The 24934-nt window shown below is 46.6% G+C and overlaps 1 protein-coding gene across 9 annotated transcripts in view; it reads right to left on the reverse strand.

The window, feature by feature from the left end:
• HDAC4 (histone deacetylase 4) overlaps window positions 1–24934 on the reverse strand; it is a 217509-nt gene that overhangs the window by 161864 nt on the left and 30711 nt on the right. For 5 of the 9 annotated variants that reach the window (XM_090144555.1, XM_090144552.1, XM_090144553.1 and 2 more), the window contains exon 1: window positions 1956–1979. The exons of 3 other annotated variants lie outside the window; for them this stretch is intronic. Coding sequence is in view for 1 of the 6 variants with exons in the window: in XM_090144559.1 (XP_090000685.1) it covers window positions 6055–6121 (67 nt within the window). In the remaining 5 variants the exon portion in view is untranslated. Of the gene's footprint in view, window positions 1–1955; window positions 1980–6054; window positions 6807–24934 lie in introns of those variants that run through there. One more of the 9 variants, XM_090144559.1, reaches the window with a different exon arrangement.

Here is a 24934-nt window from a genome sequence, read left to right on the forward strand (position 1 = left end):
GGGGATGATCAGAGCCAGCGAGGCGGACCTCACACGTGGATTCGAAAGGCTGGGAGAAAATGGCTGCTCCCATCTGCAAGGGCAGAAACGATAGCAGGGGGTTAAGCCAAGGAAGAGAACTGACACTTCACGAAACAAGACAGCGCAGACCTCGGCGTGTCTAACTTGGAAGGCGTACCTTCATCAAGGGGGCTGCAAAGGGAGCAAACAAAACTTGGTGTATTTCTGGGATCAGCTTGCTAACTGCTAGAGAGATCTCTAGCAGGGCACGGCAGCACTCCTAAGTGAAGGGCAGAGGAAACTTCTGCATCCAGTGACTGTTGTTTTTTCTAGCCTCTCTGCAAAAGGGTTCCTGCACATCAGCAACACCGAGTTGTCTCCCACCCCATGGCTGAGTTTGTTGTACAGATTTATTTCTGGGCTCGCAAATTGCTTCAAGGTGGGAGCTCTGCTCCGGCGCTGACATCGCCTGGCTCACAGTCCTGCTGCAGTCCCAGTTTCTAGGTCAGGAAGCACAGATTCACTGCCTAAAAGTAGAGAGAGAATTCTAGAAGAAAGGACTCCCATGTTTGGAGATGCGGAAAGGTGATTCTAACAGGCTTAGCTTCATTGAAGCCCTTCTGATCTTACAAACAAACTACTGAATGTAAAGACAAGCCTATATCCTTTTAGAGAAAACACTGAAGAGTGACCTCAGGGGAAAGAAACAAAACCAAAGAAACAACCACCGCACACAGCAAAACCTGGGTACATAAGTCTCTCCAATTTAAGCCCAAACTGACAAAGAGTTCAGAGATAACCCAGCACACCAGCAGGAGAGAATGGCAGCTCTCCATCTCCCACCACAGCCACAGCTCTGTCCCCAGAGCCTGAGCACCCACCGCTGAGCCTCCATTCCAAAGAATCTGCTCGAAGCCATCGCTCACACACTCGCCTGGGTCTTGTGATCCCAAGAGCGAACAAAGCTTCTCTTAAATGTGGTTTGATTGACGCAAATCAAGAGCTGAGCGGGTGATTCATAGTTGTCAGACCGTAACGCTCGCATAAAAACAGCATGTGGACAAACTTGCTGATGCACTCAAATGCTCAGCACGTACCGTGAGAGGCAGAGCCCAACACAGACCTCTCCATAACGTCATTTTTAGTCCCCCAAGTCCCCTCTAGGACACGATTTGGATTTTCCTAGGTAACAGAAAGCATCATAATAAATCTCCAAGCATAGCGTGTGCAAGAGCCATTTTGCTGCGCTTCCCTGCAGCTTGGCAGGGAATATTAATGCACTGAACAGAGCGAAGGCATAATCCAAGCAGAGCTCAGGGATGGCCCGTAACCACACCCCAGTTGGACACAGTCGCCGCAGTGCCAGCCATGCATTCTGACCTTTCTATTCCCGGTTGCAGGCTACTCCCTTTTTCCTTTATGGTAGATATTTTTGCTTCCTTCTCCTTTTCCCTTCCTCCACGTGAATACACAGGATAGGGTCATAAGGAAGATCGAGGGAACTACAGGAGCATCAGCCTGAGCTGGGTGCCAGGGATGGTCACAGAGCAGATCGTCTTGAATGCAATCACATGGCACGTATGAGACAACCAGGGGATCAGGCCCAGCCAGCATGGGTTCATGAAAGGCAGGTCCTGCCTGACCAACCTCATCTCCTCCTATGATCGAGTGACCAGCCTGGTGGAGGAGGGAAGAGCATGCAACAGCAGTCAGCCTTTAAATGAGGTCTAAGAGAGGTGCAGTCAGGCTCCATCCTTTCTGGTCACAAAGCTGAACTGCCTTCACCTGTGCTCCCAGGGCTGGACTGTCCTTTCCCCAGGTGCTCAATCAGTGCTTCGGGCTGTGACTCAACAGCTCCCATACAATGGCACTGCAGTCTGACACCTCCATTAGCACAGCTGGGACCAGCCTAAAGAAGCCTTCCCACCCACACAGGAACCAACAGATCTACTCACCAAGATGGAAATAGGGAGAGGGGAGCAGAAACGCAGAAGAAAATTTGTCAGAAAGACAAACATCACAAAAGAGTGAATTACAGCACATTTAGCAGCGCAACACCGAAGTGGCCAGCCCTCCTCAGTTTCTGGTTTAGTCATCACTTAAAAACAAACGCAACCTAAAGCACAAAACCCTAATGAAATTAGCTGATGAAGCACAGCAGCACGTCGCTGGAAAGGAAATTAAGAAGCTAATCGTGCTGTTTCTCGGTATAAACACACGCGGTCCCACGTTGGCTTTAAGCACTCTGTCAAACGCACAGCCACCGGAGCTGAACAGCCTCGAGGCTCCAGGTATTACAGCTGCTAGAACAAGGGGTGCCTAAAAACCTTCTGGCAGCTCGTGCGTTTCCAGTGACCCCTCAGTAAGCATGGCTGCAGGTAAAGAGGTGCTGTGGAAGAACAGTGCTGGAGCAAGCCACTTCCCCAGGGTTCCCACAGCCTCAGAACTGGTAGCTTTAAGGTTAGGGCCTCCCATCTATGCTCACACGAAAGTCCCCTTTCTTTGCTTTTTAGTAAGTAATCTGAGTGATTGCAAGATTTTATGGTTGTTTTCTTTTTGTTTGTTTTCAGAGTAGCACTGAGTTCCCATTTGCTAGGAGCAGACCGCTGAGCGCCCATGCAGCCACAGCAGGATTTGTGTCCTGTTACACTGCTGCCCAAGAACCTGGCAGGCTGCGCCTTCAGCTGTGCTCTCCAAACAACAGATTGCCTCTTGTTGCGCTGGCCAAGGGAAGAGAGGAAGGGATTTTCAGCAGGATGCTACCAGCAGCTGTCTGCGAGTGTCAGCAGCTGGAAGCCAAAGCGAGCTCTCTTCAAATAGAGGAGAGGGCAGCAGCAGCACGCCGCGTGAGGCAGGACAAGGTGACAGACAGGAACACATCAGTGCTTCCCAATATGGTCCCTGCAGGACGGTTCTATAGCTCCTGGGGCCAGGGCTTAAGAAAACATCAGTGTGACTAATATATTTAGGAAGTCCAGAAACTGAAGCTTGTGTTGTTTTTGGCTTGGTGCAGCAAATCGGCTTTAATGACGACCTACAGTCAGCTCCAGAAACTTGCTTTCTTCTCCACTGACATCCATGACAAGAGTTTATTAGCGGGGCTAAAATTAAAAACAAAGCATTTTTCCCTGCTGTGGGGCACGTGTAAGCATCTATTGACATCCTGTAAACGAGACCAAAAAACACTATTTCAAAGCAATTCCATCACCTCCTTGTGTGTCACTTCTCCCTGATATTGCACAGTGGAAGTTTTATGCTTCATACATCCATCACCATGGATTTTTTCACGATCAGGATTAACTACTGTGGAAAATAACTGCCATAGGAGGATGTACTGTTTTATTTATATGACATACATATAATATATATATACATATTTATACATATATACACATATATATACATATATATTATATATTATAATATCTATAATAAATAATAATTATATATATATAATATAATGTTATTATATGTTATTATTATATAATTTACTTATAAATAATGACTTATAGCTTAGGATAACAGCAAGAACACATTGAAAGCAGTACTGCTGGGCATCCCCAGTCTGAAACACAACTTAGACACAACATCACCCCCAATGGCATTCAATCCAAGTGGTTATTATCACACCATTTGTTTTCTCCTTTGTCCAGCGGCTCTTTAAAAGACTTTTCAGAGGCTTGGTGGTAGCTTGGGCTCCCTCTGAGGAACCAGAGTATATTGAGGACCCCCAGCACCATAGCAGAGCAGCTGCTAACTGACACAGAACTGATATAGAAACAACACGATGCAGTCTGAGATTAATCCTCCTGAATTTGAGCTGTTCTTGAAGGCTCACAGCAGAGCTGTATAACACAGCTGAAGAACACCATGTCTTCCAGTCCTCCCAGCACAGCCTTCCAGACAGGACCAGCATCCCAGCACTCCAATCAGGAGAGCACTTCTATGCACACTACAGCAGGCTCCAAAAGCACCATTCACAACCCAAAACAGCTTGCAATTAGTAAACAGATTACGGTAACAAGTTGACAAGTGGGAAAAAGAGCTGCCCTGTTTATTTCAAAAAGGTTTCATTTCTAGCAGAGCTTTTCCTGTTTTTAAGTACTGTACAGTAATAATCTACCTTCTTCTCTAAGGACCTCCCCCTTTTTCCAATCTCAACTGTTAAATAAAATAAAATGAAAAGGCAGCAAACTACAGCACGTGGAGAATAATGTGGTTGGAGGTTTTATTGTTTGGAACGACCTGAGTAGCTCTTAGAGCTTCACTGCTTGTGAATAATGGAGACATTTGCAACCCAAAGTCACCAAACAGAGTGCTACGTAACTGTGAGAGGTACGTTCAGAGGGCAGGTCTTTTTTAGGGTGTTCACTCCTTGAATTTCCTATATTAGTGCTAGGAATTAGCAAGAACACATTGAGCAGAACGAGGGGCATCCAGAGCCACGTGAGAACGGCAGATAAGGTGATAGATGGAAGAGACACAGCAACAAACCGTGCTTATACCTCAGGAAGAACTTCCCATCCATAGCTACAAACAACCAAATCCAAAGCAGAAGCATGTTGTTTCAGAAATGTAAAGCACGATTGGTGTTGGAGTGCCTTCAAGGATTTTGAAAGAAAGGAATCAAAAACCTGCAACAGGTTGTTCGATCTCCTTTCTCTGATGTTAGAGAACCTCGACTTTCCATGGGAGAAATAATAAATAACAGCCGCAGCAAGGAAGCTTGTTTTCCCTAAATCCCCAGACTCCTACTGGGAAGGGAAGAATGCAGGCAATCGAACCTGCAGCACAGACCTCCCTGGACTTCCCAATCCAATGGAAATGCTCACCTAAGAGTTCCCCAAATCCCAATTACGGGAAATAAAGCATTCCCCTTTACTGGAAGTGAGCGCACACAGAGGCCTTGACACAGATGCCAGTATCTTCATCTGGCTGTAAAAGCTCACAGTGTGACCGAGGAAAAAGAAAGCCCTGCCGTCTGTGTAATGAGTTACCAGGCTATGCAGAAAAATAGGGTGAAGCAATAAGAAATCAGGGATGGCCATCAATGCCGCGGCTCAAGGCTGCGATACCTCAATTCCTCTTTGCTCCTCGCAGCTGGAACTCCTCGTACTAGTTTATTTTTTGCATACCTGTCAACAAATTCATCTGATATAAGCTCGTTAAGTGACTGCCATGTCTATATATGACTCTGGATCTGACCTCAAGCATGCTTTTGACACGTGCAGCTTCAGTCGTGCTATGTCACCAGCTCTGAGTAACACGGAATGGTGAGAGTTTTCTAGATGCACGAGGAACCAGCAGCTACAGGAATCCCCTGGGAGCTCTGGCTGATGGGTATTTGAGAAATAAAGATGATCTATCTGGCAATTAAGGGAAGGAAAGGGAAGGAGGTGTTATTTAAGAAGTGAATGCGAGCAACGAGACCTGTGCCACTGTGGGAACCACTCTCCCTTCAAGGATCAGCTCCCAGCCCGTGCCCACACTTGCAGAGCACAGAGGCAGTCACTTGGGTTGTTTCCCCTGCAATGCTGCTGTTTGCAGCCATGCACAGCCCAAGGTGCAGCAGCACCACACATGTAAATGATTTGTTTTCGCCATCGCTGATCTATAGAGCATGGATTACATAAACAGTTGTTTCTTGCTCATCTCCACTCCCCCAGCATCTCCCCTGATAGAAACGTGCTTGTCAATACAGCAGCTGCCATCAGGCAGCAGAGCTGTTAGCAGCTGCAAGGTCTGTGGCTTGGAACTCTAGGTGAGCTTTGCGAAGATGTGCAGAAATACAGCTGTGAGGCTGTCACAGGCAGCTGCATCCAGGAGAGCAGTAATCTCTTCCCACACTGTTCTCCTGCAGCTTAAACAGAGCACAAAGCCAGTTCTCCCACTTTCAGTTGCTGGAAATCCCAGTTTGAAAATATCTGCACTGCTCTTCTGGAATTTTTAGAGCAAACTTCTATCTAGATCCCACTTTCCAAAAAGGCAGTCCTGCTTCTCTTAAAGCCATTACCTGTGTATCAACAGAGTGTTATTTTCTGCGTGTACCCTTACCTTTCTGCATCTCTGCATAGAGGACACAGCTACAACATGCCCTGGAAGCAGGCACAGCGCAGTGCATACAAAGCTGCACACCTCTCTCTTCTCGGTGCTGTAGGGCTGGATCATCCCGCTCTGCAGGGCTGGCAACCGCTCTGCCTCAGCAGCCTTGTACAGAAGCAACCCCAAATGTCAAGAGAAGCGGTTCATTTGTTTAAAGCAGCAAAAAAATTCCCATTGGCAGTGAGGAGAGGAACCGCTGCCGGAGACAGAGCGTGCTGGTGATGGCTGGGAGCTCCAGGAATAGCCGCGCACGGGCAGAGATCAGTGGGTGAGGTGGTCAAAGGTACGTGACAAACAGCTCAGCGTGCTGAGGGCTCGTGTTCACTGCTGGAACACCTACGGCTGACACCAGTCCTCCAGCGAGAAGAAATGCTGAGAGATGTGCTTCCTTCTCCACCCCCTTAGCGGGGAGCAAAACCTTTCTGCGCCTGTCTATCTCACCAGGCTCGACACGGAGCTCTCCGCTGCAGCTGCCCTCCAAGAAGGAGCTCCCACTCCTCAGTCTGGGGGCATCTCCTCTAGCACACACAGGCCTCAGCTGCTGCTGCTCCCCAGTGATGGTATCACAGCAAACAAGGGCTAGAAACCTGCTCTAGGCAGGCAGAGATGCAACAAGTGAGCTGTTAAACACATGTTTGAGTGCCGCCTTCTATGTGGCATCAGCAAGTGCACGCCTTGTGTTTTTTGAGTCAATCAGGCTATCAGAGAAGGACCCAATGGCTGCATTTTAACTTTCTGGTGCAAGGAGAGTCCCCTGCATGCAGATTTCTCATTCCTCCATTTTAAAATTTAATTACAGCTTGAAGAAGAGAACGTGGTTAGCATATATTCAGAGCTCAGGGCTCTGAAACTCGCTTTCATCCACAGATAGAAGCCATTGGGAAAAAAAAGAAAGAAAGCAAATCTTTGTTTTCCCATCAGTGATTTACCCAGCTTAATTTTGCTAGTTGTGCATTGCAAAATCGATGCTTACCTAAAGAGCAGCCTGTTGAGCAATATGCTCTACAGCTCTGTTGTAACCGAAGCCGAGCTGGACAATGCACTCAGGAATACCTTCTGCCTGCTCCTCCCCTCAGGTTCTGCTCCGTTCCACCACCAGGACAACTCCACTCGGCTTTGCAGGAAGGCAAGCACAGAGCACAGCCATCGCAGAGCAGAGGGGATCACAACAAACACAGCAACTCTGGACAGCAACTTTCAGCTCTGCTTTTAGCAGTTTAATTCTCTACTTTCCAGAGCAGGATTTCCAGTCTTTAACCAGGAGTATTCATTCAGTGCTAAGCACACACACAGCTGCCCATCCTGTGCCACCCTTTGCATAGCTCAGACCTTCCTCTCAGGGTCTACACGTTTCTCATCAGAACATTTGCTTTAAAACCCAGATCTCAAGTAACCAGCCAGCATTAAACCAGCAGGCCTGCTCAGAATCACAGAATGGCCTGGGTTGAAAAGGACCACAGTGATCATCCATTTCCAACCCCCTGCTATGTGCAGAGTCACCAACCAGCAGACCAGGCTGCCCAGAGCCACATCCAGCCTGGCCTTGAATGCCTGCAGGGATGGGGCATCCACAGCCTCCTTGGGCAACCTGTTTTTGAAGAAGAACTTGTACTTAAAGAGCATTATCTGAACATCAATTCATGTAAGGAGGAAGAGGAATAAAAGAGCCATACACCAACTAAAGACATTACAAACACTTTCCTGCAGCCTCAGAGCCACTTGTCCCATCACAGCCCACATCTGCACAACGCATGGCCAGCAGGTACTTTATTCCCCTTTGCATGTTGCCCTAGCTTATAATAAACAAAATATTTGTGTAATGGAGCCATTCTGTTGAATCAGTGCCATCCCTGCATACAGCACCAAGGGCAAAGAGCACACAGACACAAGGTGCCTGCTTCCCCTTGGAAGATGCACGTAAGTATGTGCAGATATTTAACAGCAGCAGAGTTGCTATTTTTCATGAAAGCCCCATTAGCCAATGATGCTGCTTCAATGCACACAGCCTGTTCTATTCCTCCTCCAAGTACGCGCTCCACGGAGCTCCCATTGCTCACGGAGCTCAGCAGCAGGGAGAACAGCTTGCTCTGGTGTTGGAAGGCACTCTTTGCATCCATCACAGCTAGGAGGTGCCTCCCCCACTCCCTTCCCAACGTGCTGAAAGGTTCATTTATTCAGGAACCGACTACAGCGGTTCTCCAGCTTACCTGGGAAGGCTTCCCATTCACCACAGGCGAGCGGAGTTCTCAAGACATGAATGTCTGTTTTATGAACATCTGCACTCCATGAATGCTCAGAGTAAGATGTGTATAAATGCAAGGATTGTGCACATGGCAATGCATTATATCTTCAAGAAAAGAAACATTAGATGCAAGATGGCAGAAAAGCTGAAAGCAGCACCGGTCGGAGATCTAGTCATGTTGTCTTCTAATACAGCCAGTCCCTTCCTTTGGCATTGCCACCCACCTCTCTCCAGTGCACTCCTTCAGCACAAATCAGAGAACGTCCCACAAGGTAAAACAGTTCCCAGCTTAAAGATGGAGGGTATGGGTACCACGGATCCCTAAAAGCCAGCCAGAACTCATGGTTCCAGCATCTTCAGCTTCCCCACTGTAAGTCTGCACAGAACCCCCAAACCAACATCCCATGGACTACCTCACAACTTTCATTGAGATTCAGGCGAAACAGTGGAAATCTAGATTTTTGGGGAGAAGGGAAAGAAGGAATGAAGGCAACACCTCTCCTCCGGACAGCCAACACAGGTCAGCAGCTCTTCCAAGCTCTACTTTTCCAGGGTGAGATCACAGAACTTCAGAAAACAGCAGCTGCCTTTGGGCTGATGTGAAATGATCTGCTGGACTCTGTGCCATGCTTCAGATCACACAGCAAATGCAAAATGCATAGCCATAGCAGCAAGCCTACAGTGATTCAGGAATCTACCCTCACCTATTACAAAAAATTCACAGATACACAAAGGATCAGCAGTGGAGAAAATGGACGCTTTACTCAGGCTTCCTTCATTATTATTTTGGTGTCAGTGACAAATTAAAAGTCAATACAAAGATGCCAAGTGCACCTTCATAATCATCAAGCAACTCCAAGACTCACCACCGCAGGTACCTGTTGCCTGCTTACAGTACAGCTCAAATCCATAAGCAAGGGACATATACGCAAGCCCAAATAATGCCAATGCCTTTTCATTATGCTTACAGTTAAGTTTCTCCAATCTGCAGATGAAAATCCCAGTATTCAGGCCTGCGAAGCCCTCATCCTCTGCTGGGTGCATTAGACAAAGCTGCATCCCTGGAGAACTGGCCCAGCTCTGAGAGAGCAATGTGTCAGCAGCTCTGCAAAGCACTGAAGCCATGCTTACAACATGTAATGGCTCTCTAGCTAAAAGTTCTGGGTGAAGTGTGTGGTAGTGGGGTAAACTGAGCATGAGAACAGTACCTGGAATACAATCCTCTGGCACCAGCTGTTTGTTTAATCAGGTATTGGAATAGCAGAAGCTTTAACACTTCTAGCAGAAGCTGAAACTTTCCCGTAGATGCTGACTTCAGTAGAAGACCAGTATTGAGGTTGAAAAATAGTCAAGTTGCAAGGTGAACTTTCTTCAACTTGTTTGATCCAAGTACTTGCAATTTGCCTGAAAACAGAATTTTATTGTTGGGTGTTTCAGTGTGAGAGTTTTTCTGCTGTTTAGACCCAAGCAGGTTGTTTAAGGACCATCTCAGAACCCCTCGTACCCAGGAGCTTGCTCCTCAACACAGTCCCAGTAGATTTCAGGCTCCACCTGGACATGAACCCATCCAGCATTCTGCTTAACTTGCACTGGAACTTCAGCTGTGCTATGTTCCGTATGATTAAGAGATCATAAAACATCTTTGCAAGGCAGTAGCCTACCAGCAGTGTTGCATTTCAGCTCAACACCGTGAGGTGGCTTCTTTCTTATAGCCTTATGATTTTAAAGCATCTTTATTTAGAGACCATAGGATGATGTCTTGCAGCTGCAGAGTTGACCAGGTAAAGCACTTCAGCATTTAAAGACTGTCAAGCCGATTTTATGAAGCAGCATCATTTTCACAGTAGCCTCAATATCTCTTCTCCATGAGCTACTTCTGCTTGCATGAGTGCACACAGAAAAAAAAAACTAGTAAGTAAAAAAATCAAGGCAGAAACTGAGCTGAATTTCTCTTGCTTCCAATGGCAAACAATTTGAGTTCTCACATCTTTCTAGAACAACAACAAAAAAAAAAGCTAGAAGGTTTCTAGCTTTGCTAGAAGGATCGTGTACTGAGCTCATCAGTGAGGTTCTTCTACGCTGCTCAGAAAGTAAATTCATTGCATGAGAAAGGACCATCCAAAGGATCATCTGCATCTGCTCACGTCTCAGGAGTCTACCAACCTCCTTCTCCTCTCCTCATCCTTTGGTCGAAACTATTTCCAAAGGGATCCGAGTACCAGCAAGCTGCCTTTCTAATCAAAGAATAGTAAGAATGGAAGAACCAAGCAGCACCATCCATTTAGTCTGAAGTGCACACACACCTGGCCCCAGACTGCTGCAGTATTCACAGACCAATCCTTTATTCCATCTGCTACGTCGACCAACAGCAGCAAGACCTTTGCTTTCTGAATGACTGGAAAAAGAGATGGGGTTTTACTTCCATAGCAATGCCATCCCAATGGTACCATCCTCAGCAGCTGCAGCACCTCATTCAGGAAAGGCTAATTCCTGCTCTCAGTGCTACTCCATGCCACTGCAGCTTACATCCAAAGCCTGAGAACTGTACCCAGCTCTGACTGGGATTTGCACTGAAAGGTGGAGAAGCAACCCACTTTCTGCCCTTTGATTTCAGTTTCTTGAAACATAGATACCATCCAGAACCAGCTTTAGGAAAACCCCATGCTCCAGCAATCTTTTATAAGGGATCCTCCCTGATATCCCTTTTACAGGGATACTCCCTGATTTTACAAGGAGTGCTTACAGAAAACTGCTTAGCTATCTCTGCTGCTGTCACAGAAGTGGGGGGCTGGGGGAACCATAAGCATTACTCTGAGAAGATGGAAGAGGCTCTGAGATGCTCCAGCAGTTGAACACCCAAGTGATATTTGCCATATGAAGGAGCTTCCCAATAATTCAAACTAGAAATCAGAACAAATGACAGCAGCTACTCTAAATACAACCTGAACAGGTAAATGGTTGACAAATACATTTTGATGCTACGCTCAAAACCACGCTCATCTGACACCACTCCCAGCTTTTAGGTGTATCTCACCTATTTTCTGCTGGTTCTACCATATCCATTTATTAATGAAGGCATGTATTTATGGCCAGTGCAGGCTCATGCCTCACTTTACACCTCTCCAAGCTCAGCAGCACTCTACCTGCCTGCTTCTCCTCCCAGCTGGTGCCCAGCATCCTTGCGACAGCATCAACACATGAAAAAAATCACACATGAAAGAATCCAGCAGTAGGAGAGAGAGCCAAGCTTTGTGAACACTAAGGGCAAGGCCACCGTTTGAGCCGAGATGTTCCCCACCATCCTCACAACGGACAGAAATATTCCCACTTGTGTAAATACGGCCTTAGTCAACAGCACGACAAATCCGTACACAGATAAATGTCACACGCTGACGTCAGTGCCAGAACAACCTAATCAAAGTACACTCGTGTATTTTTAAACCCTGAAGTGGTTTTTCTTTAAAGCAAACTAAACAAAAAAAGTCACTGAAACAAGTCTTTCGAAAACCTCTTAATAAAAGAATTCTACGTAATGATGCAACAGGGCTGAAGTCTTTAATTCCCTCTGGTTCTACAGACATAAAAGTGGAGCTGTACCCAGCCCTGAAACTAACTGTTCCATCTGATGTGTCACTGCACTAGAAAGCAGAAGATAAGGATTTGGGAAAGCGTTACACATCAGATTGGCACTCGCATTTGTATTGGAAATTTACCCAGACAGGTTAAAAATAACACGGCGAACGTTCGCAGCCATTCTGAAGGTCGCTCTGCACAGAAGAGCTGCTTTTATAGTACGAGCTCCTGGCTGCACGTGACCACCTACTGCTCGTATTTTGGAGCGGAGTGCTTTCTGGGGACAATCAGGTTCCCTTGGCTGAGAACGAAGGTCACAGAGTGTGGTCATAACCAACACGGCAGAGCCGCAGCTCAGAAATCAAGTCCAGCAGCCACTGGATTGACTTGTTTTCTTTTGAAACGCTCCTCCTTGTAAATCCCTGCTAACTTATGTTGGAAAGAAAAAAGGTCATTTCTCTCAGGCCAGCGCGGTCACGACACGTTTCTATGGTTTTAAGGTCGCTTGTGCAGTGCTTGATTTCAGTGCACAGCAAGAAAAAGCACTGGCACAGATGAGGCAGGAGAGATGCCCAGTCTTGTGCCCGTACCCAGCAGAGCAGCAGCATCCTGCCCAGCACATGGTGCCCAGAGGCAGCACTTGGAATGGCCCCTCCATCCATCCGCCAGGATGCTGGGGACAACAGGAAGCCACTGGCCAAAGAAGTGGAGAGAAAAGATGGCAGATTAATATCGCAAGGTTGAATCTAAATAATCGGATCAGATTCATATTACAGGAGGAAATATTTTTTTCCCCATCTTCATCCCACACAGTGCCCCTTCTTGATGCTCAGCACGCTCCTACGTGATACACTCAGTACAGGTTGAAGCTCCAGTGTGCATTTCCATGCAGTACTGGGACTGAAGTGAAGCTACATCATAGCTCCCTCACTCCTTAGCAAGCCAGGCACAGCACTCATCACCAAGGCTCACTGATTGCTGCTTCACGTGGTACCAGTCTCACCTTCCAAACATCATTTGCCACCATCCAGCAACATGCAGAGTGCCAGCCTTCTGCCCAGAAAAGGAAGAAAACCCATCCTGCATCTGGTTTTGCAGAACTGGGAAGACTCCACTCTTTTGTTCCCAAGGGCAGCTCATTACAGGAATGGGCAGAAGTCATTAGTTGGTCTTAGCAGAGATTTCAGCAGTAATCATACGTAATGAACTCCTTTCCAGGTGCTCTTGTCCACTTTCCATCTCATCCTTGAGAGAAGCGGGGAGGATTGGATGCTATTTGTAGAGACTGGCAGTAAGAGTTCACATTGATCTCATATCCTTCTGCTTTGCTGCGTTTAAAAAGAAGAAACTTGCTGTTTAAAAGAAGCAAGAATCTTTAATTCACTGCCAGCACTTCCCTCAGCTGGAACAAGCAACTGATTTAAGAGTCTCTTAAAGTTATCTGTGGAACACAGATAAATGAAGATAGAAGCTTCATGAAAGATTTCTGACTTATTATTCATTACAGAGAGACAGAAAATAAAGGCCTGCTTGCACTGAAGGTACGCTAAGCGGCAGCCACCCAGTAAAAAGCTGTCAATGCAAAATAAAAAGATTTTTACTTGCAGGGACATGAAAGCTTCATCCATAACAAACTCCACAGCTGTCGGTGGAACAGAGCACTGAGAGGAACCGTAAATCAGCAGCATCAATCCCAGCCTGCAGGAAGCAGCCAGAACGCCCAATGCACACACGAGATCTGCACTTCCAGCCTCCACCTCCAACCTCCCCATGCACCAACTCCAGCAGCAGAGCAGGGCTGCTGTCCCCCGAGCTTAACCAGGCAGAGCAAGAGAGAAGGGAAGAGAATAAATCTTCAGCAACAACAGCAACAGGGAGGTTAAAAAAACAAGAGGGGAAAACAGATGAATTCAATTCAGCTCACACTCTGTGAGATCTTACATGTGCCTCAACTTGTGAAGGTGCATATGAAGATAGGTGCCAAGGGATCACCTTATTTAATGCAAAACAGCAGAGAGAAACCTCCCGGATAAACCATGGGAGGAAGAATTCATTTCCCCAAAAGCAAGGATCAGTGATGATCTATCCATTTTCCCTTCTATCCCCTGGTCTCACGGTGAATTTGAGACAGCGTGCTTCCATCTGCTCTCCTCCTAGATGCCTCCTCAGCTCAAGAATCCATGGCAAGGTCGGCACCAAACCTGTTTGGGCAGGATTTTCTTACAAAGTTTAATCAGCCATGATAAATAAAGCAGCTTCGTTTTGAATGCTAAATTTAGAGTAAGCCTGCAACTTGACCATACAACCTACACAGCTGGACACAGAGGTGGTGTCCTTGGACTGAGCAGTTCCACCCAGCTCGTCCTGAGTCAGAAATACCCCAGCCAGCAGAGCTGGAGCAGCACACAGCCCTTAATTACATGAAAGAACATCAGTGCAGAATAACAAAGTCTTTAAGCAAGAATCACACAGAGAGCTCTCAAGTCCCCTGCAGCACTTTCCCAGTCCCCCAACAAATAAAACTCCACGTTCAGGGGGGAAAGCATATCGAGTGCATTTACTGTAATACCGGCGGATGAAAAATCGTAATTGCTCTGCCTTGACATCTGGTTTCTATTTTGCTGCCATTATATCAGATTACATAACAAACAGATGATGCACTAGATTCACCGAGTTCTTCTGCAAGTCTTGTGTGGATTTGGTGTTTACATTCTTGCTCACAAAAATGTCAGCGACGGCACACATGCACACACACAGCCGTGTCTGAAGCAGGCAGAGGCACCGAAGGCAAAGAGAAGTTTCCAAAGGCAAAAGTAAGCCTGATTTGGGAAGGAGGGACGGGTGTTTAAATCCATATATAAAAGATCCCATCTCACAATTCAGTTCGGAAAGGTTAATCTGCATGTAACAGCCCTCACAGTTGTGCAGACAAACGTTTATAGGAATATGCCGCAAGGAACACACAAGTTTACACCCAGGTAATTTGCTTACATAACTGTTTCACAAGTTTAATGATGCAAACGAATTCCACTTTGCCCCATCATGTTACTATTAACTACCAAAAAAGCATCTCTGCACCACGTGCATCACCTCCTTCTCTTATTTTTGGTCTGCAAAGCTTTAGAGATAGATAGATAGAGATACTATGTGTGCACACAGCCATCTACCAACATAAATACATGCAGAGTATTTTTTCCCCTAACTGGTGCTTCTAAGTAATTTCTGCTGTCATGGTGATTCATGGTCTTAAGGACATACAGTAAATACGTAACCTTCAAAATCAGACATGTATTTGCTGACCTTAGGCACATGGTAAACCTTCTGAGTCAACAGCACATCCTCCCTCCGCATCAATTCAGGCAGCCATGCAGCAGCTATTCTGCAGCTGATTCAGCTGAATGCAGGTGATTCTCACACGCCAGTGATGTTTCAGCCTTACTTCATGACACAAAACGTGCAGTGTGCTGCATCAGAAGAGATGAGATTTCTTCCCAGAACGTTCTTGCATGTGCTTCCTTTAGGCCAGCACCGAAAGATGCAACAAAACACTTGCATTCTAGCGTACTGCATTTCAGATACAGGACATGATAATGGAATTACAGAGTTACAGTTACATATGCTACCACCTCTAACGCTTCCAAATCATGCACTCATATGTGATTTTATTCCCACAGTTATAGAAGCATAGAATGGTTTGCTTTGGAAGGGACCTTTAGGATCATCTAGTTCCAACCCCCTCTATAGGCAGGGACACCTCCCTCTGGACCAGGTTGCTCACAGCCTGACCCCAAATGCCTCCAGGGAGGGGGCACCCTGGGCAATCTGTTCACCCTCACAGCAAAGATAGAATGAATTCTCCCCTCAAACACAACATAGAGGAATGAAAACCCTCCGGGCTGCAGCGTTCCATAGCTTGAGCTGACCCACAGGGACCGGCAGCCTGCGCTCCCCTGCAGGATGCTTTTCTCTGGAGCAATCCTGACTCATTCACAAATCCCACATTCACAGAAAATCACATCCACTATACGTGTTCTCCACAGTCACAACGTGTAGCAAGTGACACCAACTGCAAATCGCCTCCAGCCTTCATGCTGAACACATAATTCAACCATTTCACCTTTTTTAAGGTGCATTTTTTGCATACGTCCATTCTCAGGCAGAGCATTTGGGCCATCAAAAGCTAATGACAAGAATTGCTCTGTATTTCACTTGGGTTTCCCGTTTTGCTTCCCAGGTCCTAAAAGCAGGACGCTGAACAAAAGAAATGGTCAGCCCATGTACCAACAAGCTGTACGATGGGACTGGCAGCTTCACTGAAGGCCAACTCCAGCTGAGACATCATGATTTCTGACATCCACCAGGGCTCCCTGCTGATGGGACCTCTCAGAGCAGGAGGTTCGTGGTGTTTAAGTCAGAGCCAAATATGAAAATAATAAAAGCATTCACAGATATCAACCTAATCTTTTCCGATTTTCAAAGGTCAAGTAATTGGCTTTTCCCCTCATCTAAATCTTGCACAAATCTGCACGTATTTACATTACATGGTGTGCAGATGCCACCAGAAATGCTGTAAGTATCAGTCATGGCAGGAAAATACACAAAAGAGTAAGACTGCAGTTGTTAGGAAGTCTATCCCTAGCAGGTACCTGCTGCTGGCACTGGGAAACGTAGCAGGAAAAAGGATATTCTGCAGATGAAAGAAACACTTCTGGCCATGTCTTAACAGGTCCATCATTAAGCATCAAGTAATTAAGAGTATTAATTTCACAACAAGACAAGCAAACTCTACATCAAGGTCACACTGCACGCCTAAGACAATTGAGGTGCAATAGCTTTACTACAGATAGAAGCAATTATGGTGGTTGGCTGTGTAGCCCAAGGTCAGCCTGCCTGCTCAGTAGTCAGGCAACATCGTAATTGGGGTAAAAACATTTTATTGGGACTACAAAAATAAAAAGGATCAACCAGTTCTCACCACAGCATGTCAGTGAGGAGAGCTGCATCTGTGCCAGCCATTTCTGACTGCAAAGCCCAGAATGGAGGCAGCTTTTGCTGCTGTGCAACATTCACGCTCCACACTCTGAGGGGAAGTCACTGCACTGCACGAGGGTGACCATCTGACAGCCAAAGGAAAGCCAGCTTCACAGAGCATGGGGATGAACCCACAGCACTCCTCCTCCAAGGAAACCCCCACTGCAAACACGAACTCAGTGCAGCACCTCAAGTCCATCCCGATGGGATGCTTCCAGCTGGGGAAGGAGCTCAAAGCAGCAGATTCTTCCTTAAGCATCTCCTCAGCTGAGAAGGGGAAAGCTGACAGCAAAGGAATCCTCCCCAAAAGCTCAGCACACGGCCATCTCTGTACCAAGAGCCCCAGCAGGCTGAGAACAGAGCAGAGAGCTCCGCAGGGAGAGCGAGGGATGCATGAAATGAAGGCTGTCTCCTTCATGGTGTTTTGATTTAAAGTGAGGAAAGGGGCTGCGTGGCTGCGGCTCTCTCAGAGGCCAGAACAAAAACAGTGTTTCTTCAGCGCTGAGATTTTAAGTGCTTATTCATTCCTCCTTGTCATCTGTAAGCAAACTACTCCTCCATTCATTACAGACTGGCAGAATGCAAAGGCGTAGCGCACAAGTCTTTGCTTTTACTATTATAAATGATGCTATTTTTGCCTGTAAGCCTCCAGCATCACAAATCACACATCCTTCACACACATCACCCCAGCTCCCTCTGCTCAGCTATTGTCTCCTGGAGCTGTGGGTGTTTTCCTCCCATCGCTCTACCTGGGGTGAGTTGTGGCAGTCTGCACGGAGCCACGTGCTCATCTATAGGGCAGTGCAATTAGCAAAGGGCTCCTGCAACCCACCAAGCACTGCTGCTTCGGGGCTACTGTCCAGTCTGTGCTCAGCCCAGAGCTTTCCCCCTTGGCATCACCTCCTAGCAGAGGACACAGTGCCACCACCATTCATCGTCAGACACACGAAGCGAGCCTCGGCACACGCTGCATTTTCTGCCCTCTCATCTGTTCCCACCAGCAGTAAGTTTTCAGTTCTGCTCAAATGCCAGACAAAACATCTTCAAGCTGCCAGCGTGCTCTCTGCTGGCACAGCCAAGGGCACTCTGCAAAGGTCAGCAGTTTGAAAAAATCTGTGCAGCGTATCAGAAAGCCTTCTGAGCATGCGATGCTTGGAATGAGAGACTGATCCATAATTAGATGTTTCAGGGTTTGTTATCCTGGAAAGAGGTCTGCAGTGGCATTTGATGAGTCCAAGATCGGGAAGGAAAAAAAAAACCTGCACGGCAGTTTGTTTTCTCAGCATCTAAAAAAGGATTAAGCCAAAACCAAAACACGGAGAAGCAGCACTGATGCACGCTGCAGGCTCTCACCAGCAGGGCTGCCTGCTTTACAGCCTCACAGCTCTCCTGCCCCTGAACACATTGGCACCGTGAGGCAGAAGAACCATGTCAGTCATTCTCTTACTAAGAGAAAAGCAGCAGCTGGCAGCAGGGCTGTCCCTGAGCAAGTCCAGGAGGCTGCTGGCTTCCATTTGGCAGAAACACCCCAGGCAGGATGTGTACCTTGCAGCACCTCTATGCACAAGGCTATCTTCCACCCAGTTACTCAGCAGAATTAACAACTCGGAAGTGGCAGAGCAATAAATAAAGGCTATCTGAGCTGATAAATCACCTAAAATTTACCAATATAAAAAACATATTAACTGACCAGGATGCTAACAACAACTAACAAGTGTGACAAAAGCAGTCAAGCTAGTAGACACGATGAAAATGCATGGAGGAACATAGAAAAATAGAGTGAAAAAGCAAATGCTGAGCATTATGCCTCCTTCAAAATAAAAGCCAGTTACAATCTCACAGACAACAGTTTATAAACACTACACATGCCTTTTTTTGTGCGAAGTACTTCCACTTTAAGATGTTTGAAAAACAGACCTTACTGTTCACAAGGAACAGGCTCACATTCCATTTTCTTCTTGTAAGAGGAAAAAAAGCTTCTAGCACAGCAAGAGTTATCTTTCAGCACAACTGCATCTTAGCCTTTTCCTTGCTAAAGCCACCTATGCAAATGCATCTCTACCTACTCCACGTATCATTTCCTTCTGCATAAAGGCATGCACTTTCAGTAAAGATCTGCAGCCTTTGGGCACTCAGCACTCAAGGCCATGTTCCTCTGGTTCACCTGCTCCTGGCTGCTGAAGGTTGCTGCAGCCTTCACAGGGCAGCAAGGCGGACGGGGGCTGCCTGCAAGTGCAAGCAGCCACTCTAGCTTTGGCACCAACGCACAGAGCCAGCTCCTTGCTAACCAGCTGGTATGCAGTGGCTGCCCTGTGAACGTATCCAGTTTCAACTTGCTCATCCAACCTGTCTTATCAAGACTGACGCTTGCCTAGATGACATCTGGCTGGCCAAAACCAAAAATCTACTAAAATGCTGCTAAAAGCATCCTGCTACACTCTCGACATGAGGGGATGCCACCTCAGGTGGTATCGGTGCTCCAAGAATGAGCACCAGTGCAGCTGGTCCTGCAGCAGCCACTCAGGAGCAGCAACACGTGAGACATCATCTCTTGGGAATTTAGGCACGAATGAAGTCAGAGAGAAAACTCAGGACATGATAACCAGCACATTTCCTATTCCAAAGGTGATGCAAAAAGCTCCTAGAGCAAGCAGTCTTTGTCAGGAAGGGAAACAACCAACCTAACTCTCACATTCAACTCCAGCTCTTCCGTGATCAGTTTCCAAGCGGAAAAAATAATTAAAAAAAAAAAAAAAAAAGGCAAAGCAGACCTAGAAAGCACTCACAGCTTTACTCAGCACCTAGGAAGTCTGTGCTCTCCTCATTATGAAGTGCCCAGCTTTGCTTACCACGCTCACAACACCATATTGATGTTCAGTTCGCTTCCAGGCATGCCAGACACCTGAAACAGGGAAGGTGAGCAGATGTTCGATGAGCCAGGTCAAGCATCAGGCTCCCACGCCTTCCTTGTCAAATTGACAAGCACAGCCCAGAGCCAAACACAGCCCTAAGGAACAGACTCACCAGTCCAGAATGGAGGAGCCTGGCCAGAGACAAGCAGCCAGACCACAGCACGAAGCGTGCCAGCTAACAGGAGCTGATCTGCACCCACTGGGAATCATACAATCATTCCAGTTGAAAAAGACCTCTCAGATCCCCAAGTCCAACCCCAACCCCCACCCCACCATGCCCACTGCCCGCATCCCTCAGTGCCACATCCCCATGGTTATGGAACACCCCCAGGGATGGTGACCCCAGCACTCCTGGGCAGCTGTGCCACTGCAGCACCACTCTTTCTGGGAAGAAATTGTTCCTGATGTCCAACCCAAAGCTGGTATTTTAACCAAAAACAAGGCTCCACACACACAGAGACACACACACACACACACACACACAGAATCCTTGGCAAGTTAAAGATTTAGCAACCAAAGTAGAGTTAAGATAGATACACACACAAAAATATATGCACACATGAATACACATAACCCTCCATTCCTGAGCCAACTCAAAACAGCCTTGTTGCTGTCTAACAGCATCGTACACTCCTGAGCAGCCACTTTCTGCCAAGATTCTCCAATTCAGGCTCACTAGAACTGCACAGAAGCACAACCAACACCCAGCTGACTTTACAATGAGGGAATGGCAAGCACATACCATCTGCACATCAGTACAGGTAAGGACAAGCTGCTGCTAAGCCAGCCCCAGCACCCCAGTACCCACAGGCTCATCCTGTACTATTGTCACTGTGTGGCTTAGAATCATAGAATGGCTTGGGTTGGAAGGGGCCTCAAGGATTACTAAGCTCCAAACCCCATGCTGCATGCAGGGCCACCAACCTCCAGATCTAATACCAGCCCAGGCTGTCCAGGGCCCCATCCAACCTGGCCTTGAACACCTCCAGCGATGGACGGGGCATCCACAGCCTCTCTGGGCAGCTGTTCCTGCACCTCACCACTCTCATAGTGAAGAACTTCTCCCTGATATCCAAAATCCTAAATCTTCCCTCCCTCAACTTCAAACCATTTCCCCTTGTCCTGCCGTTATCAACCTTTGTAAAGAATTGACTCCCCTCCTGTTTGTAGGCTCCCTTCAGGTACTGGAAGGCTGCAACGAGGTCACCCTGCTTCTCCAGCACCATGAGGCACATCCAAGGTGTAGGAACAAAATGACAGCATACTGAAAAAATATCATTTCCATTCTCAAAGCTCAAGGTGTAACAAGAAAAAGAGGAAAACCATTCTCTGCACAGATTATGCATTAAACTTGACCAAAACACATAAATACTCTTGTGAATGTCAGCTTACAGCTAAAGAGGGGAGGAAGAAGAGAAAGAGGAGGCATCTGCCCCAAAACGTGGCACAAGATGAAGGATCTCATACCAAAGAAATACAGAGCTTGTCAAATCCTTGCTTCAGGCTGAGAACAAGCCACACTCTCCTTTCTCTCAAGGAAAGTGAACTCTAAGTGGGCAGCTTTCTCATCAAACAGACACGGACTATCACTGTGAGTACTCACTAACAGAGCTCACACTGAGACCTGCCCTTCCAGGCTGATGCATGCCTGCAGCACGCTGACATATGCATCAGGATCAACAGCTTGTTATTTTAAAGGACAGAAACAACTACTCAGAAAGTTCAATAGCACACCGCTTGCTAGCAGCCGGTCTCTCCAGATTGGTGAAATAACATCTACGGCTTTGATGCAGAAGTGGCATTTCTAAGAATTTCCCTCCACCCCCACCACCAGCAGGTTTTGTTTTTATTTAGATACAGATTCAGGGAATGAGGGGGGGGGGGAAATAAATACATTAAAATTTAAGAACATTCTTGATATTTCTCTGCCATTTGTGCCAGAGTCTGCACAAATACATTGGTCTCCTGGGTGCCAAACCTACCAACAGGGTGGCTTTGGACCATTGGTAAGTGAGCCAGCAGAAGGAAGAAGCTTCCAGAAAGACTGGAGAATACCTCGCTCAGAAAAAATAAATAAAAGGCTTTGTATTGCTCTTTCCAACAGAAAAGCAACCAGAGAAGGAGCACTAGTTTCACCATTCGGTTGTACTTAAAACAAGCAGATAAACAAAACAAGCAAACAATAGCAGCGCCTGGAGTACTTGAAATATGTTGTCATCCTTGTGGTAAAATTCCGATCTTCGTGCTCCCAGCTAATAAACAAACACAGTCTTGACAATTCCTGAAAATTAAGCTCTACCTCCTCTTTTGAAGCTGCAAAGTTATTCACCAGATCCCCTCCCATCCATTTCCCGAAGCACTCAGCACCTGATGTGCACACTGAGAGCTGTTCCAGCTAACGGCCTTGCAGAAAGTTTCTCTCATCTGATTGCTAGAACCCTCTAAAGATTAAGTAACTGTTACCCAATTACTTTGAGCAATTATCCCCAAAACATCCCGTTCTCCTGTGTAATAGCATCCACGTTCGCCTTGACAAAAGCAAGCAGTGCACACACATTTTGCTGATAACTAACTAATGCTTTTCTTTTGTAAGGTAGTTTTAAAACTATGTATTTAATATAAACTACTACAACTTTAGGAACTAAAGAAAAGAGCAGAGAGGAGAGAGGGGCCCAGCTCATAACCTGACATGCAGCAGCTCTGCTCTCCCAGCAGGAAGAATACATCCCGCAGCACTTCTGGACCTGACCGCTCTGCAGCTGCAATGTTAGCAACCTCTGGCCTACTTTTGGGCACATTAGAGTCCAACTGTATTTACGCTGACAGAGACAAGCAAAGGTTGTGACGACTTACTGACGCAAGAGCTATTTGGTGCTCCGTGCCAAAAATTAATCAGTGGAGAAGGAGGAACTCTCCTTAAGCACCCAGTTAGAAAGCGATTTGGTGAACTGCTTACAAAACAAGCTGAGGTCTTGCATGACAAACACTGAGAGAAGCCAGGACACTGCAGCTCCAGTTTAATACAGAACCCACCGGCCAGAGGGAAATGTCGTGCATGCTCTTGTCATGTAAAAAATAGTGGTTTTGATCCTTCAGCAGTACAAACCGGTGCTATGTTTGTTTCGATCGCATCTCAAATACATTCTGGGTGATGATCATTACAGGATACCGACCCTGCAAGACAGCGGCTGGTCCTATTGGCTGCAACTCTGGGTGCTGAGAAAGAAAACAAAGACAGAGTCCAACCATCCATTTGAAACAGCTACTGCACAAAGACAGATTTTAAAGGAAAAAATGTCAGACTCGAGGAGGAGCATCACCCCTACCTGCCAAGAAGCCTTCACGATAAACCTGTCAGGAGCTACCAGCCTGCAGAACAGGCCTTCCACCTGCTGGAAAGAAAAAACATCTAATGCTAATCAGATCCTTGCTGTCAGCAGGGAACAGATTTCCTAAACCCTCCTCCTCTGTTTGTTAAGCTGTAAGGACTGCATGCCTTCTCCCAGCAAAGGCTGCATGAGATCAAGGACACCTTGCTCAGAATAAAGTGCTCAGAAGTTTCGCACTTTCTCCCAAAGTGACAAGTCAAAGAGTCAAGGCTTGGATGGACTACAAGAGCCTGGTCTGTATGTGCCAGGCTTTCTACTGTTCTGGGTTGTTTTTTGACCAGCAAAGAGAAGGAATATCAGCTTGGTCTAGTTCAGGCTTTTATCTCTCTCCACAAGAGCAGCTCAAGCATTTTATAGAACAGGAACGTGCTACTGTGGGGGAAAAAGTTTTAAAATAAGATGCTTCTTTTTATATCCACTGTAAAACTAAGGTTACAGTTAAAGAAGGGAAACCAGTCTGTTAAACTAGAAAGCACAAGTTTTAAACACTGAAACAGAATAAAAATCCATCTCAATGGATCATCTTTATGCTTTTCTAGCTTAAGTGCATCTTAACATTACTGAGCTGCGAGGTTTCTCTGCTTGAAGAATTTCCTATTGATCAAAATAACAGAACCAACTTTGGAGTAGTTTAATAATAATAAATCCACGGTCCTTGGCTCAGCAAGTAAGGCAACTGAGTGTGGCAGCAGCCGTGGCAGGCTGGGCAGCACCCAAGCTGGCTAGCTGGATGTTACTGTGACTCCATCCACAAATAACTGCATTGATCCCAGCCTATCGACCAGAAGGTGAAACCTGAGAGCAAAGAGTCATTACACAGTAGTTCATGGACAGCAACGCCTTAAAAAAAAAAATCTAAAAAAAAAAAAAAGCAATCAACATACACAATTCAGTGAGTGCAGTGCCCAGAGAGCCATACAGCCCCCAGGCCCCGTTAGCTCACAAAACCCAACGGGGTTACATGACTCCAGCAGCAGCCTATTGGGACAAGATGGGTACCTGAAGCCAAGGCTAGCGGGTCAAAGCGCACTGGCTACACCTCACTCCTATTACAATTTTCCCTGTAAAGCTATTTATGTGGTTTGGCAACATAACAGCTACAAACAGAATGAGTACATAGATTCTTGAATAGTGAAAGGGTCAGGATTGATTTTTTTTTTTCTTTTTTAAAATGATTTCTTTGAATTCATCTGTCATTCCTCCAACATCCTGATCCCAGCCCTACCACAGAGTGCAGCTGCAGCACAGCCAGATTTTCCACAAGTTCTCTCCACTGCAAACAACTGCATCTTGCCCATGCTTACGAGTTCCTAGAGAAGGATTAGGTGGCACTGGCAAAATCCTACTTGCTCATACATCCAGATGCTGCCACTTTGCTCCTCATCCAGCAAAAGGGTGCAGACACCATCAATGTTTGGCCATACAAGCTCTGAAGCAGTGCCCATGCCCACCACTCGCTCTGGTGGGATTCATCATGGCACCCCTCACACATGAAGGCCCAAGCGTTCTATTCCCTGCAAATGCCAAAGCAGCCTCCAAAAAGTAACCCAACAGATGACAGAAGAAAGACTGAGAAATTCAAACTTACCACTCTCAATCCCCACTTCTAAAAAGATCCCAAGCAGCATATTAAAGCTGTTCATGGAACCATAGAATGGCTTCGGTTGGAAGAGATCTCAAGGATT

Source organism: Phasianus colchicus, chromosome 7 (assembly GCF_987193195.1).
Source record: "Phasianus colchicus chromosome 7, bPhaCol1.hap1.1, whole genome shotgun sequence".
In the NCBI taxonomy this organism is placed as follows: Eukaryota; Metazoa; Chordata; class Aves; order Galliformes; family Phasianidae; genus Phasianus; species Phasianus colchicus.